Source organism: Aulonocara sp. 'chitande type north' Nkhata Bay, linkage group LG4 (assembly GCF_057382095.1).
Source record: "Aulonocara sp. 'chitande type north' Nkhata Bay isolate Kocher_YH1m ecotype deep benthic linkage group LG4, A_spYH_male_GT1.1, whole genome shotgun sequence".
Taxonomy (NCBI): domain Eukaryota; kingdom Metazoa; phylum Chordata; class Actinopteri; order Cichliformes; family Cichlidae; genus Aulonocara; species Aulonocara sp. 'chitande type north' Nkhata Bay.
This window is the reverse complement of record NC_141347.1, coordinates 12,193,576-12,215,165: the sequence shown is the minus strand read 5'-3', so window position 1 is coordinate 12,215,165 and position 21,590 is coordinate 12,193,576. Positions and strand designations below refer to the sequence as shown.

General features: G+C 43.4%; 1 protein-coding gene across 2 annotated transcripts in view; it reads right to left on the bottom strand.

The window, feature by feature from the left end:
* LOC147332050 (E3 ubiquitin-protein ligase SMURF2) overlaps window positions 1–21,590 on the bottom strand; it is a 52,647-nt gene that overhangs the window by 9,602 nt on the left and 21,455 nt on the right. For both annotated transcript variants that reach the window (XM_086288453.1, XM_086288454.1), the window contains 10 exons: window positions 20,190–20,228; window positions 18,192–18,300; window positions 11,518–11,651; window positions 7,911–7,976; window positions 7,255–7,339; window positions 7,007–7,090; window positions 6,399–6,613; window positions 4,077–4,161; window positions 2,970–3,128; window positions 2,832–2,879 (listed from right to left, as the gene is read on the bottom strand). In XM_086288453.1, coding sequence (XP_086144579.1) covers window positions 2,832–2,879; window positions 2,970–3,128; window positions 4,077–4,161; window positions 6,399–6,613; window positions 7,007–7,090; window positions 7,255–7,339; window positions 7,911–7,976; window positions 11,518–11,651; window positions 18,192–18,300; window positions 20,190–20,228 — 1,024 coding nt within the window. The remainder of the gene's footprint in view (window positions 1–2,831; window positions 2,880–2,969; window positions 3,129–4,076; window positions 4,162–6,398; window positions 6,614–7,006; window positions 7,091–7,254; window positions 7,340–7,910; window positions 7,977–11,517; window positions 11,652–18,191; window positions 18,301–20,189; window positions 20,229–21,590) is intronic.

The window sequence follows — 21,590 nt, the reverse complement described above, 5'->3', positions numbered from 1 at the left end:
TAAAGCACTTGTCTGTCAAGAATGATGGCCTGTGGTATGGTTAACTGTAACTACAACCCACCTGTGAGTCTGTGTGACAGTTTGGGTATTTTATTTGATGCTACTTAGTACTATGTCTATATGTTTCAGCTCGCTAGGTAATAGCTTCACCATCTCATCCAACAGAGGTCGTTCACAAAGCACTGGGTGGTCATGTTAATCTTCTTTAGATCTAAATGTCTGCATCAGACTGCTCTACATAAGTATAAAGTAAGCAGAGAATAAAACACTAATGTTTTAATTTAAACACTGCTGCCTTTTAAAGTTCTTACCGCCCGATCAATAGCGAGACTGTGATCTTTGTCTGAGGCTAATGATGACCAAGCTCCCGACTCCAGTGTAGAATACAACTTTTGAGTTTGGTTTGGGAAGAACGCCTCAGAGGGGGGTACACAGCACACACACAGAGTCAAAAGAGCCTCTATGAGGCCTTCACTAAAGGATTATTTACACAGTGGCCTTTTGCACTTCAGTGGCCCGGGGGGGCAGGCATGAGCAGGGTCATAAACACCAGACTGTGGAGCTGAGCACAGAGGGTGGCTGACACACACACATGCACACACCACAGTCTGCGGGCACAGTATGGCTATGTAGGAAGTAACACTCAAAAGGGACGCCAAGGTTAAAACAATCATGTCCACGCCAACTTTTATCAGGTTTTCAGTGAGGCAAAGAAACACAGGGAGGAGACCTAAAAACGTGTCCAGAGTTCGTTTAGCTCAGCACTACTACCTTAAACTATCCACCCAACAGCTTGCATTCCCCTGCACCACAATGACAACTTCTTGAAAAAGTGACTGAGTTTGGTTTTGGTGACTGCCAGGCAGAATCCAGTTTGGCTTTTCAATCACTTCCTGCTATCCCAGAAAGCCACAGGGCCCCATAGGACACTGAAGACCTCCTTGTGAAGCCCTTTATTTCCTGCAGACTAGACTTAGAGGGAGGGAAGGCAGGAAGGGCACTCTCCTGACAGCCCAAAATACTGTAGACACTCAGATGTTGGGAGGGAAGGAGCAGGAGAGGAGGCACAAGCATCTCTCGCTGCACTTTCCCCCATAAATCAAAACGTCCCTGCTCCGTCTCTCTGTCTCTTTCGCTCACAGTCGTCGGCCCTACGGCTCTGTTCTCCTTCCAAAAGCTCACCGAGGAGCACGACTCTGGTGCATGTTACCTGAAGACGCTCACTGCAAAGACAAGTTGTTGCAATAAAAGCAATGTTTTCGCGGCGCAACAAATCACAAACGTCTGAGAGGCTAATATCATTTCTCATGCAACTGTACAGACGGGCAATTCTGCAGCCAGGTCTTAAAACCAGACGAGGATTCGGTTACCTATTGGACAGTGACCTTGACCATTCAAGCGGCTGGAATCTGCAGAGGATTGCAACATCACAGAGGAAGTTTAACCAAAACCACACTCTTGATGCTCAGGATGTTTCTTTAGCAAATAAAAAGAGGGCAATAAACTATAACACTGACAGATGTATATATAAATATATATATATATCTCAAACATTTTTCTGGGGTGACAGCACACGGAGGGTGAACATTTTTTAAAAATCTGATAGAAGGCAGATGTCTTGAAGGAAATGCATGAAGAATGATGTGTTTTCCAGACTTTTGTCACGAGTTAGAAAGTCATTCCAAAGCTGTGACAGAACGTAAAAAAGCCTATAGATGATCTATTATATGGTAGTTGTAAAGAGAAAGGATTAACATAGATTTATGGAGGTTTTGCATATCTCAGACCAAGGTCCAAGTGTTCTTGAGTAACCAAGACTTAACACACGCACACAAAAAAAGAGGAACCACACAGCACAAGAACTCCAATAACTGCAGACATTTTTCTATCTTACTTTAAAAACACACACCCACTTATTAGCTAATCTTCATATCATAATTTATACACAATCAAAATTCCATTTTTTCTCCTTTATACATCTGGTCATAATTATGCTTATGACAAATTATTATAAACAAATGTGGCATGCAAAGCAACCAATTTTATTTTTTTAACTTTGTTAGGAGGGCCACAGGGCCCAGCTAATCCAAAAGCCCAAACACGTCCTTTGATCCATCAGAAAAGAGAAGGAGGGGAAAAAAAGAAGAAAGAAACATGATCTCCGTGTCGATGCATTCCATCTCTGCACGGAGCAGGAATGAGGTCAGGCGGAGAAAGCCCACCAAAGCGCCCGTACACTTCTGCAGCTTTTGCAGAGCAAAGGCCTCTGGGTAATTCTACGGCGGCTGCTGATGCTTCTACGCAGTGTGTGTTTGAACAGCTGCGCAGGGGAAGAAATTCTGAGCATGTGCATCCCCGCACGCCGACATGCACCGAGCGCGGGCCATTACAGTTCCTTCATTTACTTTGGGCATAGAATTTATGCTTCGCCTCCTGGACGTTGAGACGCTGCTCGGCCGCAGACACGCCAGCCTCGGTTTCCACTCTGCTATTTGATGTCTGGCCAAAGACAGCTTTGTGACGGATAGTGTGCTAAAACGCCTTTACGATCAAAACCCTCTGCATGGACTGAGGAATTTGGAAATTTGAAAAGAAAGAGCGTGCGGGGGAAGTGCCCTGTGTATGTATTTCTGTGGGTGAGTGCTCACAGACGTCTGCTCAGCAGAAGCAGTGCGCTGGGTGTTGAACGTCTGCAGGTGGTGAACACGCAGGATCCCGGGGCAAAAACATTGGCTCAGAGGGAGGCAAACTATACGAATGAAGTCTGGCAGTGTCTGCTTGTGTGTGTGTGTGGGTGTGTGTGTGTTGCTGGCACAAAGCCCGACCCTTACCTGACATTCTGACTCTCGATGCCTCCTCGAGAACCATTTGGACTTGGACTGCAGAGACGAAATGGAAAGAAAAATAAATCTTTGCTTTTGCATCGGTCTATTTCACATTTTTCCCCGATTGAAGCGTCCCATGCTTACTTTAGGACTAGATGCAGGTTAGCGGAGAGGCGCGGGTCTGTGAACTGTGTGGTTCGGTTGTTATGATCGACGAAGTACACTCTCCCGGTTGCCGTGTTCCGTATTTCCCATCCCGGAGGTAGAGGACCCAGTTCCTCACAGTTTACATTACTCAGATCTCTGAGGTGTACGAAAACAGCAAACAAAGAGTTAGAAAGCGCAAATTTAATGTAGGGTAGATATGAAACACGTGAAAGCACTAAGCACTGAAAAGAATTAAAGCAGACAGCGGGATTCTGAATGTCTGAGAAATCACTTTTATTCTGTTTTTCTTCTTCCTCCCATCTAAAACTATTTACAGCTGCCCTTCAGCCTTTCAGCTGGACTCCAGGGAGACCAAGACGTTCAGAAATTGCAGCTACGCTGGCGCTAACCTTTCAGTTTTTAAGATTTGGAGCCAAAGTGACCAGAGCCTCACAAGCTGTGGCTCCTGACAGGCTCCTATCTAGACCAATAAAAACATCCTCTATCACTCATAATCTCATTGGATGCAAGACAGAAGTGATCAGTCGTGATTTATTGAGCGAGCGCACTGAAGTCTGTTTCTACACATTTTAGAGATTGTGCATTCTTTCAGAATACGGTAATCAATAAGATGCACATGCCTCAGCGGGTGTTACTCAACAGCCTCTGGTATGACTGAGTGAGACCTGTGTGCTGTTGGCCATGTGGTTCGGGCCTTTCGGTACTCATGCCAGAGGACCGAATTGCTCTCAGAGCCCCGTGACATGGGTCTTCTCACAGCATGTTAGGCTCATAATCAGCTCCAGGTTTACGGCGCACTGCAAGGCGACCGGGAATAACACGAGCTATGGATTCTGTCAGGGGGACCGTGAAGTATAAGAAAGAAGGATAAGTGATTTTGGTGTCTTCCCCATTCCCCCCAATTAAAATAGCCAATTGTCTACCACAGACAGTCTGTGTGCAGTGACCTGAAACTTTTGATTCTAGCAGCATATCATGAAAAGTGGAGCCAAGCAACAGGTTTGACTACATTTATTCTAGAAGCATTTTTGGCTTTAAACTAGTGTTATGTGTATGCATTTGGACGTCCTGTGAAGAATATACCTGGGTACCCTGGGATCGTGCCACGTGCTGACACCTGTCTGAGTGTGGAGGAAGTAAACTTGTCCTTGCTGTGTTGTCCTTTGCTCTGTAGTAAGACAAAAACATACAATTAATCGTTCATTATATGTTCGCTTGAACACTTAGATTAGGCAATTAAATGTGCATCAAATCATCCAGACGAATTTGAAAAAACAGAGTTGAGTTTGTATGCCACTGGGCGACCCCCGTCTGCATTCGAGCGTGATAGACAGATGGAGTTTAAAAAACTGCTCGAGTCAGTGGAGATCCCAAAAGGCAGCCTGAAAGTGGCGGCAGGGAGGGGGTGAGGTGAGAGACAGGGAGATGAACGCTGGAGAGACTGGAGGGGGGGGATGTCTGACTCTTTAGTTGGTGAGCTCATTCATCATGGCATGACATATATTTCCATGGAGCTGCTTGCCAAGAGAGAGCTCTTCGCTGGCATCCCTTTGGCTGTGCTAGCCTACTTTAATACGCACGTACACACGACCTTACAAACCCACCACTTAGCCGATGAGCGCGCTGCACGCTCGAGGCGCGGGCAGACATCTCTTGGCTCATGCGGGAACCAAAAAGCTGCTGACAGGTTTTACGTGAAACCCCGAAGAATTAACAAAGTAAGGGCAGAGTGAGGACGTACTTATATTGCTGGATCTGTCTAGCTCCAAGTGCGGTTTCAGTTTATGGGCCGGTTCAAGCCTAATCTCAAAGAAACAACATTGTAAAGTCAATTCATAGATCCAATTTAAAAATCAATCAATAAATAAATACACCCTCCCCCTGGAAAGTCATCTAAATAGGCCAGATTGGATCTTTTTGGCAGGTCTGTTCTGTCCTGCAGGCTGTACAATGAACCCCCCTCGCTCTAGCTGCTCCTTTAATTAAGCCACAGGATCCTTAGAGCTTTATTCAGACATGCTAAGCAAGTACAGGAGGCTTTCTCACGGTCTTGTTACACTGGCTGTATGTGCAAATGAAAGGTCACTCTCTGAATCAGCAGCTTTTGGTGTTATCAGAAAAAATTGAATGAATTGATGCCTAAACATCATAATCTTTACTTGTTTTCGGTCCAGCCGAGGTTGCTTCTTCTGGCACTCATGTTAACTCGATTAAGAGAAAGAGGTACAGAGATGGGGAGCAAAGGAGGTAGAGGACCAAGCATAGCAATCTGAGGGACTGAGGGCAAAGCTGTGATACGCTTCTATGGCTCTGGCTCCCAAATCCTGCAGATGATGTTACTGTGAGGATAAACAAAATTCCCTTGAGCTGTGCAGGGAAACACAGCCTGTGTGTGTTTGCTTTTATATGAATGCGTTTGATTGTCTGCTTCCAAAAAAACAAAAAAATCAGGGGAACAGAGGGGGGAAGACTGTGTCTGCAGCCAGCTTTTAACAGTTAGATCAATTCAATTAGATGGTCTAAAACGGAGCCAGTATTTCAGGCTCCTTGTGTCGAACTGCAGAGTCATGTGAGCAGCGGCCGACTGAATGAGGACGCAGATTAGCTGGGCTCAGCGTTGAGCAGGGAGGAGGGCCAAGCAATTAACACAACAGCAGTAGAATGATGGCACTATTTGTTGTGGAGGCGGCTTTCGCTGGAGATTTATCTGCATTAAGATTAGAAAATCTGGGTCAAGTGCAGAACTATTAGCACAGTGCACTGAATTATATCACTTTTTTTTTTAAAAGATTGGAAGACTATCTTTTCAGAGAACTCAAGTTCAACTTCACCATTTCAAAAGAACTGAACTGATTAGTCAGATTAGTTAATAACCTGTTTGTCTGTCAGGAGGAGTAGGAGTTTATGACTCTTGCCACCAGTAAGAATGATTTTATTATAAGTGATAAAAGATATAAAAAATTCAGAAAAGAAAACAGAGAAACAACAATCAGAAGATGCCCTATGAGCAATGGCTTGGCGACAGTGGGAAGGAAACACTCCCTTTTTACAGGAAGAAACCTCCAGAAGGACCAGGCTTAGGGAGGGGCAGCTATCTGCTTAGACCGGTTGGGGGTGAGGGGAAGAAGAAAGGACTAGAGACAAACTGTGGAAGAGAGCCAGAGATGAATCACAACTAATGATTACGTTCAGAGTGGCGAATAAACAGTGAAGAAGAAATGCCCCGTGCATTATGGGAAGCCATGACTCGTATAGGAATTCTTTCAGTGCATTTGCAGCAAATGAGGACAGTTTGTCAATCTTCTGCAATCACTTACTCAGAACGGTGCACAACCTGCAAAAAGCATGTAAATGTGACATTTTTAGTCTTTTCACCAGGCTGTGCGCATGTTCACAAATACTAACCGTATCCCTCGGGAAGGTCAGGGTGCGTGTGCAGATGGGTTCTGCTCATGTAGTTGCGGTGCCTCTGCGAACGGACCCGTCTCTCCTGCGCTCGCTGGTCGCCGTTGCTCGGCGGTAACGCTGTGGTGGGCGTGGCGCCGTTCGTGCTAATAGGCGTGTTCTCGTCCACAATGCAGCTTAGAGGACGGCCGGGGCTGGAGTACTCCGATGCCGGCCTGAGAGGGCAAAAAGGCAGGTAGGAGGAGTTCAATAATTAACAGAAGAGTGTGGCTGACGTCAGAATCGAGTAATAAATACAAAAGAGGTTGCTTGAGACATTAAAAAAAAAAAAAAGAACCTAAGAAGAAAAGGCAGAGGAAAAAAAGAGATGCCTTCATTTCTGCTCTTCTCAGCTCCTCCGTATCATTTAACGCCACTGTCTGAAGCAATTTGTCTGACACCTTTTTTTTGTTTTTTTTTCCCCCCTTCAAGGAGCCCACTCAATTTTTCTCCAGAGCTCCCCAGTTTGGGAGCACTGAGGCCAGTGATGTGGATTTCCATCAGCCTGCTGCTGTTTGATTTAAGAGGTCTGGCTTTGAGATTCTGCAGAGGCTGCAGAGTGTACTCACCTGGTAGGCCTCTCCCACTGTGTGGTGCGTGTGATGTGGTTCAAGTACTGGATGCGCCCAGACGCGGTCCTCCTCTCCTCCCAGCTGGCAGCAGAAACGTACACAGACACAGCACACGGTTAAGCAGACACAGAAGCATCTAGTAGACGCGCTGCCCCCTTTCACTACATGCAGATATCGTATTCTTATATGAATTTCAAAAATAATATCTCTTCCGAGAAGACAAGAGAGTTCCCCGACTCACTCACCCATCTGGAAGATCATTGTCAAACAGCCGACTGCAGTCCACCACAGGACCTCCTGTGCCTATCCGGTCCCTCGACTGCAGGCTCACTACAGCAACACATGGCAGACAGATACACACACACACACACACACACACACACACACACACACACACACACACACACACACACACACACACACACACACACACACACACACACACACACACACACACACACACACACACACACACACACACGTTACTAGACTGCAGCTCACAGCGTAGGCACAGATATTTTATCCATGCACAAAATGGAACTTTGTGTCTTTAGTAGAAGCAGGGAAAAGGTTATTTCTTTTTAATTTATTTATTTATTTTTTTTCAAATCAGAGGTATGCTGAAGGGTCTGGTTAAACAAAAATGCATTTCCTTCCAGATCTTTTTTTGTTTTTAAACTTCTGCCGGGAGCACGTGGTAAATCTGAGCTTCAGTGATGTATTTTGTGTGTGACAAAAGAAGCAGATTTTCAAGCAACATTTGGCAGGTCGCATTCATTTTGAGCTGTTTATACACGTGAGAAGCAAAACAGAACACTGCGATTCTTCTACAACCTCTGTCAAAGGAAGTTATAAAGTATCACCGGATAGTTTTACAGCGGGCACACAAAACCGTACTCACCCACTATCTGGCCCCTGACTGTGTCGCTGTCGTTGGGACTCAGTTTGTTCAAGTCTAGTCTCTGATCTGTTCAGGAGAGAGTGAGAGAGGCAAAGAGGAGAGGAAGAAGCCAATCAGACAGACAGGAAATGAGAATAGAGATGAAAGGAGGAGTAAAAAGAACAAAAGAAAAAAAAAGGATTCATCAACTTCAGAAAGACATGTAAACTAGCGTGTGTTGGGATGTATTCGTCTCCCCGCACACTTTGGATAATTCCCACTGCTCTGTATCATTTACATCACTCAGAGTCTCCGTCATTATCTGTCTCTCATTCTTCTGTCTGCAGACCACAGCTTGGCTGTGCCCTGGAACAGATGGTCTGCTCCGTGGAACAGCCACTGGCAGTAAAAAACAGAAACTCACTGAGCATCGGTACAGAGCGGGCTTCAGTTCAAATGCTGGGGTCAAACATTTGACAAATTTCAGTACAAAGCCTGCACTATTCCGCTCAGCCTTAGCGTGGACATGAACTTCTGCCAAAGTCTGGAAACTCTTTGTCTGAACTTCTTAAAGTCTGCGGAATTTGAGAGTGAGTGAGAAACGGAGAGAGATCAGGCGGAAAAGAGAGAAAGGAAAAAAGAAGTTGCCTGCAGACATGAGAAATGCCACTATCTGCTCTCTGTTGTCTGGGTGTCATGCAGATCAGCTCAGGATGTGTGTCTAGACTAAACAGGGACCAAAACTGGCAACGGTCGAAGCGTTACGAGGCTGGCCGGAGGTCAGCAGCCACTGACAAAACAGAAAATGTACTCGTGCTGAGGTTGGATGAAAGTGTATACATGTAAATACTTGCACAGTCATATACAAGAGGACATGAAACATAAACGTTGCAATTATGTATAAATGTTACAGTCAACCCGAGACGCTCTACAATTATACACAAAAGTTGTACTCTGTGCCCTCGGTAAGGCTTGTGGAGGGGACTGAATGGCAAGTGCTGGTAAAAGCACACACACAGACAAAAGAATGACAAACGCACACAAGGGGAGAGACCACAACACTACATATCTATGCTTACACTTAAATAGCTGCACAATTATGCATGTCTGCGTGAAATGACCGGTTGTCTAGATCGGCAGACGGAGATAGAGCGAGATTAGTTACAATGGCATTTGTGTGTGTGTGTGTGCGCGCGCACATGTTCCCAGTCTACAGAGGAGACTCGAGGAGAAACCCGAGGGGTGAGGAGAAGGCCAGGAGAGAGAGAGGGAGAGAGAGACAGCGAGGGGAAAAGCGGGAGGCAAACCACTCACAGCTGTGGCACAAGGTTCAGGTTTCCTGTGTCCCTCCAGGAAAACAACAATGTCAGGAGCTTCTAGGAAAACTGGTGGGATTCTTTCACGGTTCTGCCTACAAGACCGCAGGCCCATGGAGCAGGTACTGGCTCAGACTCACTCCAGACCGCTTTTGCTGAAGCTACAACAATCTGGCAGGGCTTTTATATAGGGAGCCATTAACTAAGACCTTCGTCTCATTTATCCAGTTAGCTTCTGACATGAGACATTTTTACCGTAATTGCTGGGTGATGTTAAATGGCTCTTCCTGTTCTGGCAGGGGCAGAGTGCTGACCCCTCTCACACCCCGGTCTGGCCTCTGTCAGGCTTAGCGAGTGAGACAGGGCACTAAATGGAGCCACTCTAAGTTGCAGTCGCGTAGCTCTGGCAGCAGCGGTGTGGACAGATAGTCCAGCTTCAGTGAGCTGTGGAGGTCTGATGGCCGTAAATGACAATTTAACTGCTGTCATCTTCTCCAGCAGATTGTAATAAACCGAGTAAATCAAATGACGCATAAAGAGCTAATAGAAAAAAAAACTGAGGTCATCCAGACATATTTTAAAGTACAAGATCCAGATAAAATAAACCTCACATCAGCCTGCTGTTGAGGTTGGCCTCCTCTGCCAGCTTTCTTCCGATTGGCTACCCCTGGCAAACAAAAGCTTTGAACAGCATGTGGGTGGAGCCCTGTGACTGAGATGACCATATTAGGAATATCTGCTCTTAACTACATCATATAGAGCCACGAGCACAAAAAACAGTCTGAAACTGAGCCTTTAGCATTTGTCACACTACACATGTGTGACAAGTATAAGGAAAACTGTAATAGATCATCTTTAAAGTTTGTGATTTCATACTTGTTTTCATTGAGATCAAGTCCCTCTGTCTCATTAGCAAAGCACAGGCTAATCCTAGCAGCTGCTAATTAATGCAATGAACATATTAACAGTCAGTTTGGAAGGAAAAGCCCTCTTTTAAGTGTGAGGAGAGCAAGAGTTCTTTAAATCTCAATTTTAAGGAAGTCCCGTTAAAGAAAATGTCTGAAAAAACAAAGATTACGGATATCCTGTTCCACATGCATTATAATTTAATGCAATATATTAAGTAGGAGCCTGACAGTGTCTCTGTATGTATTAAGCAACTGGATGTCAAGGAAAAGTACAATGCAGCAGTATTTTAGCATGTTTATTATCAATTTTCACAACAACCTGGAGAGGACTCACGTTTTAACCTGTATTCATATCTTATTAACACATTTAGTCTTCAGGACCTTCATTATCTGAATCAGAATTATTTTAATATGTCAAATATACATTTCGTAATAATCAACCGACAACTATTAGGAAGCATCCTTCTATTAACTATGCTCCAAAATATTTTACATTTCTTTAATTCCTGGGAATTTAGTGCTCCTTTAATCAAAGTCTCAGCAGAGCTACACTGACCACCCCCTCCCCTGAGGCGGCCTTAAGCCAAGCCGGAGACAGATTTCCTTCAGCCTGTTCTAGTCTGCCCTCAGGTCCCCCCCACCAATTGGACATGCACACTTCACCTGACCCAGGAAGAATCTGTGAGGCATTCTACCCACCTCATCTGGCTCATTGCAGAAGAGATGTACTTTAAGTCTCTTCTGAAGGACTGAGCTCCACGCCTCATCCCTCACCAACTCTTTGGAGGAATCTCATTTTCACCGCTTGTATCTGTGATCTTATTTTTTTAGGTCACTACCCGCAGCTTGAGGCTCCCATCTCTCCACATCGCTGAAGATACTCCATGATCTGCCTGTCAATTTCTCAATCCATTCTCCGACTACTGACGTACGAGATCCCAACGCACATTAGACAAGAAACAGTGCAGTCCATCCTTTTCCCACAGAGATCCATGAACGCAGACTTAGAGCTGCTAATTTCAACAATTAATATAATTAGTTGCTTTTATGGGGCCAAAAGTACGAGGCCAGTTGGCAAAATTTTAAAAAGATCCATCTGGTCATAATGTTCATAATGATAATGAAGTATAACCTATAACCAGCAGCTGTCATTTGTCATGTTTGTACAAGCTTTTCAGAGGTATAAGGTTGGGCTGGAGATTTGAATATTACAAGACAATCTTAACCTGGATGCAGAAATCTATACGCATTAAAGTACATCACTTTGCTACTTGTGCTGACACAAAATGCCAAATATATTGTTAATCCACAGAGAGCTACACTGTTAAAGAGGGTTTAGGGAAAAAAGGGAAAATTAAACATCATAATGTGCGGCAGATACATTAAAGCATCACTGGCACTTACAGCCTGTGTCTTTAAGGCGGTTGATAGCATTGGACAGAAGGCGGACACAGCCCAGAAAGCCAGCTCCTTGCTTCTTATGGATCTTCTTGTGATTCCACACGCTGATGGTGATGGAATCCGATTTTCCAATGTATCTGTTGGGAAAGAGAAAAGGAGATATAATAGGTACACGTATTTAATGAGATGTGCCATAGAAACTCTCTTTTACTGCTCAACAAACAGACATCTGGTGAAAGGTAATAGAAATTTCCCTGAGGATTTCCCCGGCACTACAGCAAATACGCACCCACGTCACGGAGGTTACTACTAAAACTCCTTGTCAAGGACTACAAAGCGAGGCGGAGTCGGCACACATGGATGTGGAAGAGGTAGGTGAGCAAGCTCAGAGGGATTTTCTGATCCTCTGTGCCTGAGAAGAAGACGAAGCACCACAAGTGGAGTGGGATTCTCTGAATCATTTATCACCAGCCATCCTCAATAAAAGTGGGACAGAAGGCCACGGTACTCCTGCGATGACACCACAGCAACAAAACCACTTTAGCTGTAAAATGCCCCCTGATCTGTCGTCATTTTAAATACTCTCCCAGCGTGCAGGGGAAATGAAATAAGCCCTACGTTTTGCTACAAAATGGATTTTTAAACTTGGGCTGACATCGAGTTTTCTTTTGGCTTATACAATTTACACACAAGACATTTTAAGAAAACCATTTTCCTCAATATATGAAAAGTACAAATGACTTTCTTTGATCAAACCAGCAGCACTGAAATTATGATTGGGTATAAACAGTCATTAACTGCTCTGCCAAACATGGAAGGCCGTAACATTAGTTATATAATTTGAAGGCTGTTTGCCTCAAAGTAAACTATTTTGACTTTATGAGTTTATGATGAGGTAAGAAGTGCAGTAGCTGTACAGTAAGCCCTCGACATAATGTTAAAACCCACTGTAATCTCGGTTGAAGATGGTTAATGATTGCACTTAAAGAGGATGAAAAAAAAATTTAAATGACAAGTCAATAATTATAGGATGAAATATCACACAGCAAGACCGACTCTGCAGCAGCGCTAGCAGCTCTGAGGGGATATCACCCTATTAAACATCATAGAGGCTCCTGTTTTTCAGAGGTTGATGGTCTACGGTTGTTTTAGACATGAGCTTTTCTAGACAGCAGTGGAAGGAGTTGCAAGTGTAAATGCAGCTCCAGTACAAAGGCTTTGTGATGCCCGACTGCACCGATCTGTGGCGATGTGAAAAAAGCTGCAGGTGAATTCGCGGTTGTTGATTGGCTGTCCTGTGTTCTGCCTCGTTCAGGCGGCTCATGGCTGATGTAAATGATCTCCAGCTGTGGGCTACATCTACAAAAGAAAACTTCAGACAATGTCCTGACCCAATTCTTCTGACATCTTTTGTAGTTCCTGTGTAAAAAAAACCCCAGCTTTAGTCTCACTGTGATACTATTTGTTATTTCAAGCTAACTGAATGGGAATGGTGTCACGAGACAGAGTAAAGAGGGAAATAATAACAGGTATAGGTATACAAGTTTTTGTAGGTAAACACTACACAAACTTAGCGTAAAAAAACTAGCCCGTGTTATGACTGACAGCGATTGCTACGGTTGTACTGCAAGTACTGAGAACATTACAAGGTCCTATTATAGTTTTCCTTACAATGTTATGCCTGATTGTTTTTTGTAAGACAGAAAATGAGCACTGACCGGTGAAGTGAGTAACAATGATTATCTCTCTTTATCTCCATCTAACGCTGGTTCTGATAGAACCAGCGTTAGATGGAGTTTGTTGTGTATGGTTCTGCATAGCTGCAGACCAGTCAGGGTATCCATGCTGACCCCTTCACATGACCATAAGCACAAACAATGGGTATGTGAGCATCAGAACTGGAGCGATGAGAGAAGGCGGCCTGGATGGCTGGGTATTTGTGGGCAATGGTTACCTGGGGAACACCTGAGACCAGGATGACCTATGGAAAGCCATGTTCTGCTGGGAAACCTCGAGTCCTCCAGGTGGCTGTTAGTTTGACACGTACCATCTACCCAAATTGCTTCATGAACATGAACACCCTTTCATGGAAACCGTATTTCCTCATGTCCGTGGCCTCTTTCAGCAGGATAATGGACCAGGCCAAAAAGTACGAATGGTTCAGGAGTGGTTTGAGGAAAGCAATAGCAATTTTAAGGGTTGACTTGGCCTCCAAATTTTCCTCCAATTGAGCATCTCTAGGATGTTCTGAACAAACAAGTCCAATCCATGGAGGCAGCACCTCAAAATTTGCAGGACTTAAAGGATCTGTTGCCAACATCTTGGTGCCAGATACCACAGCACACCTTCAGGGGTCGAGTTGAGTCCATGCTTTGATGGGTAGGTCTGGCCTTTTTTTGGCAACTAAAGGAGGACCAACACAATCTTATTCAATGGTCATAACATTGTACCTGACTGGTGTACATTGTTACACCAATATTATTGTTGGTCAAGCTTTCAAATAATGAGGTCAGCTTGAGTACAAACTCCTGAGAGCCAGAAAGCTCAGGCTTCAAACTGCTTTAAATGCTCCATTTCAACAGTCTTTTTACTTTTTATCATCCTGGCTCTGTGGTCTGATTTCAAAGAGAGATAATCATCATCATCATCACCACCACAGGCACTGAGCTCAGGTTATAGGTACAAAAGCCCCTCCCACTCGGTGGGTCAAATCTTCTGTCAGCAAGGGGCAACCAATCAGAAATAAGATGCATTTGAGGGAGTGGGAATGGGGGAACTGGGAAAAATAATTGGGATAGGCCAGTAGACTCCATGAAATTTTTTTTTCTTTTTTTAAAAGGGAGCTGGAAATGGGCATAATTTTCTCTTTAAAAGATTAACTGGTTTGACCACTATGCAAGTAAAGGACATGATCAGGCACACACAGAGTTACAGATGTGCTGGCAATGAGAGACGCGTCTAAATAAGTGGAATTATTTCCTTATCGTGTCTGCCTCCTCGTGTGTCAGGCCTCAGTGTGATAAAATCTCAGCATGTGAACCTGTTGCGGCACATCTGCTCGGGTGGGCTCCCTCCTTCAGTCTAAAACTAATCGTCTGTACGATTCGGAGAACTGCATCCCACTGTAATTATCATGCTGCTTACCAAAAGGGATATGAAACAATGAGGCTGTGAGTAAGACGTCTGGACATTTTGAGTCAGTGCCAAATGCCTGTCTGGGGTGCGATGTGAGAGAGAGCGCTACTATGTCAGACAGACATGACAGGAGGGAAGTATTATAACCAAACCAAAGTCATCTGGATCCTTGTAATAAAATTCATTAGTCTGGCTAAGATTTTTCATACAGTCATAGGTACACACACACACACACACACACACACACACACACACACACACACACACACACACACACACACACACACACACACACACACACACACACACACACACACACACACACACACACACACACACACACACTCAATGGGAAAACTGGCATTAAAGGAAAAGCAGCAGATTTAAAGAGCCTTATGTGCTTTTTTAATACACCTTTCATTAAGTAGAGGAATCTTTGGTTTTATTTTAGGTTTAAGAAAAAATACACACCAAAATGAAAAATTCATAATCAGAGATACAAATGCAACAAATCCCAGACCTGTGAATCAGTGTCAGATATTTGTGTTGTGGACGAACACCAACAAAAATAAATCTGTTTCCTAAAGACTCTTAAAAAAAGGGCAGTAATAAAATACCTCTTTGATTTAACAAATATAAAAAGTTTAAATTGAAGTATTCTAAGGAACCCAAACCATTTCATCATACACAACAGCTTGCTTGCTACAGATACAACAGTTACATCATTAACCACAAAGTGCAATCATCGCTCTCAAGTCATTTCTTGTTAGACTTTACTGGACCTAAACAAGCAGGCTTCCCAGCGAGGCTGCTTTCAGCATTATCCTCAGGGTTTCTTTCAATGTATTACATGTACTAAACCAAATCCCAGCCAAAACAAAGCAACAAACAACAGTCAGGAGTTGGACTCGAAAACAAAACCACTTAACCCAATGATTTAACGGGAAAAAAACCCTCGCAAAACAGAAAACTGATTTTAAGACGATATCTTTTAAGGTCCTTTGTTAGCAAATGTGTGTTTAAGATATTTTAAGACCAAAAGACACAAGCAATTATGACAGATTTGGAACTGAAATAGCTCAAAGTAATAGAATACACCATTTTTATTATAGAATTAATAATGTATTATATTGCAAGGTCAGTCATTTGCCAGTCAAGTAGTACCTAACATCAGTGGATAGAGCTAAATAGGACAAGCAACATCTGACACACACAAAAAGTTGCAGTAAAAAAACTCAGTTGAACAGTGGCTGACAAGAAGCTATTCTTAAAGCAGCAGGAGAAAAGGCTGAGGTATGTCAAATTACAGAAAAACTGGACTGAAATCAGTGGCAACAGGTCTGATGAAGTGATGAATCCAAATTTGACATTTTTGATTCAAATTCTAGTCAATATATACACAAGTGGTCAGGAGTGTGTGTACATCTGTAAAGCATGGTGGAGGCTCTGTCATGGTTTGGGCTGCATTTGAGCCAGTGATGTTGGGGTCTTGTAAAAATTGATGTAATTATGAATGTAGAAATGTATGCAATCAGGAAAGTGTCTGATTGGCAAAGGCTTTAAACACACTGCCAATGTAGTAAAAGCATAGCTGGAGAATTATATATGGTGTTTTCTATCAGTCAAGGACTCTGCTCCCCAGAGCCGAGACATCAACATTATTGAAGCAGTGTGGGGTCATTTAAACAGAAAGGCAGACGACTATTCCTGAAGACTATTAAAGAAATGACAAGATGGAAGAGTTCAGAATAAAAGTCATCATACCAAATATTGGCACTCAAAATTGTACAAATTCTGTTTATGCCTTTATATTAGTATGTATGTTTGCACATGTCTCAATTAATTACCGTACCTAAAGAAATGAGTGGTGGCACAAGACTTTTGCACAGTACTGGTAGTACCTTGGAAAGCTGAGAAACTGGAATAGCCAGCTATTAGTTCTTTTGAACTTGTCGCTTCTACAGAATTAGAGCTCAGACGATGGGAGGGGAATGGATAAGCGGGTGGGTGTAAAGAAATTTGAGTCTAGACAGGGCACTTAACATTGCAGATGTATTATTTAATAACACTATATCTGATGGATTCCTAATTGAATAAATGTGACAGCATGACAAAAGAGTGCAAAAATGCAGGAAGACACTTCCCGTCACTTACTACAACGATGAAGGTCCTCCAGACGAACGGTTTTATTACTCATAATTACAGTATCCTTGCCTCTACTAATCCCCAACAGGAGTTATTCAGCTTAGACTTCCTTTATTTCAGTCATATCCTATGAGTGTTACGGATCTGTTTTAGAAACCGAGAGCAAGCAGAAGGATTGTGCGACCCAGGCAGCTAGCTAGACTGCGTCTACTATTCTTGGCATGCTGGCAACATCCTGCAACAATGCTGAAGGGTCACAGACCATGGGCCAGTTTGCTCTCTGCAGCATGCCCAAGAAATGAAGACCCAGCACACACACACACATCATTTCTACACCCTCACACACAACAAATGGAAAAAAAGAGTCACTGCCAACAGCTTTAATGCACTAGGCTCTTTTGGGAACACCAGGTGTTGCAGGCCCTATTTTAATAAGTGTGAGCCAGCCAGACAGCCAGAGAAGCTGCTCTCAGTCAATTAAAACCTCTCTCCTCCAACACACCACCTGAGGGTCCTTCTGCTGTTCACCACGAGAATAAACACAGACAGTAAAACGGGATACAGTCATGGTAAACGTATCACCGGTGCAGAAAAACCCAAGTCGTTTTCACATAAATTCCAGTCTACGATATCTGCAGGCTCTCGGGACAAATTAGAGCAGAGACGTTTCCACTGAGCCACGAGTCTGTGTTCTCCACTCCAACAATTCATCCCCGAGGTGTGCGTACGTGCGCGTGACTTTTTCCCTCTTGTCAAATGCGACAGGCGTGGGGCCTTGTAGAGAGAGGGTCCTGTATCCCCAGCAACCAAACAAACGCAGACACGTGCTTCCTCTCGCTGTTGGCTACGCATGACGGCTTGGATAAACACTGGGCCAATACTGGAAACTTTCACTCTCACATTTTCACTCACGCTCTGTCTCTGTTTTTTCCAGGTTACTTTCGCAGGACACTCCATCTTTGGGAAAAAGGCAATCGGGGTACAACAAGACATGCACGTGTTTCAGTCAATGGAAGAAAATACTATTGGAGACGGCCCTCCTTTTCTGATTCCTTAAATACTGTTCCAAGGGACATTTTTCGACTGAAGGGTTATGTCATTACACAGTATTTAAATAAGTGAGAGGCCAGATGCAAGAGCTGTTTTCATCGGTTGGCAAAGTCTCACACTTCAAGGTTATAAAAAGAAAGGCATACTAATTGAGAGGCACTGCAATAAGCCAAGCATGGCCTCAAACTGCTGTTTGTAATCAGATTTAGTCTGTGGGGCGGTGGGAGGTATTCAAATAAACCAAAGAAGACTTTTTAAATCCTTACAAACAGATGTCAGAAATGATTCAGTGTTATAAATAAATAAATAAATAAATGAAGAAGAAGAAAAATGACTCTGAGACTCACAGATCATAATGTTGGTTCCACTTTGGGTCAAGCGTGTTCCTCACAGTGTCTGTAGAGTGGCATTGTCCTGAACCATCCACGACCACCTTGGCAAATGGATCAGGCAGGCCTGCGGGGAGAAAAGAGCACACCGCAGCACAAGAATAAACAGTTTAACAAGACACAAAGACAATGCACATGCAGTGATCAACACAACACTGATTTCTGTTGCAGGACCAGTCCAGGCAGGCTAAAGATTACCATTTTATTACTTCCACAAACTTTTTCTATTCTTATGACAACTGACATCCTCTGGTGTTAACGCATTGCAGTGCAAGGATGCACGGGACACCTTACATAACAAATGATTAATTCACAGTATAAATGGTGCAAATGATAATTACAGTTCTTGTGCTCCAGAACAGTTTGAGAATGTGGGACCAGTGCTACTAGCCTGTAGCAGCCTATCACTGATTGGTGTATATCAGGGGTGTCAAACTTATTCTTTGTCAGGGGCCACATACAGCACACTTTGATCTAAAGTGGGCCGGACAAGTAAAAATCCACTTTCTGTCTGCGTAAGTTTAGCTGCACATTTAATCCCTACGATATCTCAATAAAAGAGAAAGAAGCGCAGCTAAATATATTCTGCTCTATTTAATTAAATAAATCTATCAACACAACTCGTTGGACTTAAATTGTAAAAACACTGGGGAACCCAAAAGCTGTTATTTTAATTGATTATTACTTTGGTGTAGTATGAAAGACGGTGGAGGTGTTCTTTATTAGTAGCACAAGCTGTAAAATGTATTAACATTTTACAAACACGGCCAGCGGGCCAGGTTGGAGTCTTTGCCGGGGCAATTCTGGCCCGCGGGCCTTATGTTTGGCATCCCTGCTGTATATGTTCTCCAAAATTCTCTGATAGGGAGAAAACAAAGATCAGGGGAATTTGTAAATAGTGTCATAACACCGTTTACTTAGCTTACCGGCTCCAGCTGCACTCGTTACATCAGTCTAGTACTGTCTGCAGCACATGTAGCAGAGTAGCATGATAGCAGCGCAGATGGTGAGCAGCTTTCCCACAATGACTAGATTTGAGACTTGTATTTTGTATCCGTCTTAGAGAACTGTGATGTACTTAGTAACAGAAAATCTTCCGTCCTCTTATTTTGAAAGTTCAGTTGCTGCTAACCAGCTACGGTTACTGGCTGGCTCACTGGCCAGGTTGCTTTGTGGCACTCCCTGTCTTTTAGCTGCTCTCCAGAGAGCCTCTCCCATCCTGCAATCGGATTGACTCCTCACTTGTGAGCATGAGACACATCCCTGCTTTGTCTGGGCAAAATACAAGCTGCAGACATGAAATACATGTTAAAGCCATTCTGTCATGAAAAAAAACCCAACAAAAAAACAAAATTGTGCCTGAGCACAAAACAGACTTTTTCGTGACTATTTCACAAAAAGCGCCTGGCCTCTATGATTGATGTTTTCCTATCTACAAATAAAGTAGTTGTAGCTTGGATCAGCATGTTCACATAAGTACACTGTAATATACAGACTTGGCTCTCGTGGTGTATGTATCCATGTTCGCAGCACCACTCTCCACGTAACTGAATGTTTGCTCAGCTCCTGAGCGAGCAGAGGGTCTTAAACGCTCATTCACCATGACAGCCTGACCCAAACACACCAAAACGTGACACTTGCTGACACCTACGCTGAAGAACCTAGTAAGCAACAGTTGCACAAAACTTACACTTATAGGGTTTTAAAGGCATTCTACGATACGAGACAAATTTACCAAACACACTGCATATTAGGAACATTTGGAGAAAATCTGTTGAAATGAAACTGTTTAAATACTAGCATAGCTGCAAACAGTGGCCTCTCTGTCAGCTCAAAGTGTCCTCATACCACTTTCACTTTCATACCAAATTCCCATGGTTGTTGGTTAAATGAAAGTCTGAATAAGGTTTAAAAGGTTTATGATGAAAAGATAAATAAAAGGCAATAGATACTTACGGAAGAAGTCCTTCTTCACCAGGTTTTTTGCGCAGAGGACTGAAAAACAAAAGCAAAAAGTCAAGCATTAGATATATGTTTAATATTCATCCCAACAAGATCAGGTTTCAGGGGCATCACCAAGGGGGAAAACTGGCCACCCCCCAAAATTTGCTGGCCCTTGATCCCTGGCAAGACTGTCCTATGTTGGTAACAATTTTGTTGTTTGTTTGTTTGTTTGTTTGTTTGTTTGCCACTCTGCTGTGCCCCTGCACTGTTCTGTTTTTAGTGTGCTGCCCCAAGACTTTTAGTGGCCCCCATACACGGCCACCCCTAAAAAAATTCTGGAGGTGTTCCGGTCTGGTTTGCAATATACAACTTTGCAACTTAAGGGTTTTTTCTTCCATCTGAAACTGTGGATATCTTTTTTTATTTTTATGCATTTTCTTTTAATTCCCTGGTTAGAAAAGTGGCAGGAATGTGCATGGGTAGGCCGCAGGGAACGATTCGTCTAGTTTAGGATTCGAGTCGGAAAACAGTGTGCTGAGAACGACTACATTACAGCTGTGAGCCAAACACAAGCCAAGGCTGGTACAGATTACACAAACAATCTTTCCTTTGATTAGACTGCGTATTTATAGCACATGTCGACAGCAGCAGAGAAACCAACTCCCTTGCTGGAGGTTTAAAGTTGAAACTTCAGCACAATTAAGATTTGGTGTCATTAAAACAAACAGAAATAATAAAAAAACACCACATTGCACTTTTCATTATAACATGATGTTGAGCTGCAGGAGTGAGTGTTTGTTTAGTCTTTCTTTCTCCCTTCCAAAATTTGTGCAGACTCGATAGTACTGTTGTACTCTGAGAGCCTTTGTGGCAGTTGCTGAGGTGATGAGGCAGAGCCACTTACTCCCTCTTGTGCAAGTGTGGATGGATTAGGAAGCTCAGTAACCACCTGGGTGTCTGGAGCTCACGGTTGCAGCCGGTGAGTCAGGCACATGGAAATAGTTTTGCTTTTCTCAGGAATAAAGCCCTTCTGAGAAGCTGCCCCTAATTGGTCTGGACACTGATGTGGCTGAGTCATGGGTTCAAAGAGGGATGATACATTACACCAAAGTAATACAAACATAAAACAGTGAAAGTCTGGTTTATGATTCAGTCAGTCACTATTAGTACAGAGGGAAGTGCGCCAAGTTAGTTTTATTTTGAAGAAATTGTGCCAAAAAAAGAAATGGTTAGCTGATGCAAAGTATGACACAAAGTAACTAATCTCACTTTTGCCTCTTTTTGTTAATTAAACACTACACAGGGTAAATGTTGTCATTTAAAGTTCAGTCTACTCCAGAATCTGTTTTGCTGCTTGTAACTTTATTTGGATGCTTTGCTCTTACTGCGTAAAAAGGTGTACAGAGTGCAGAG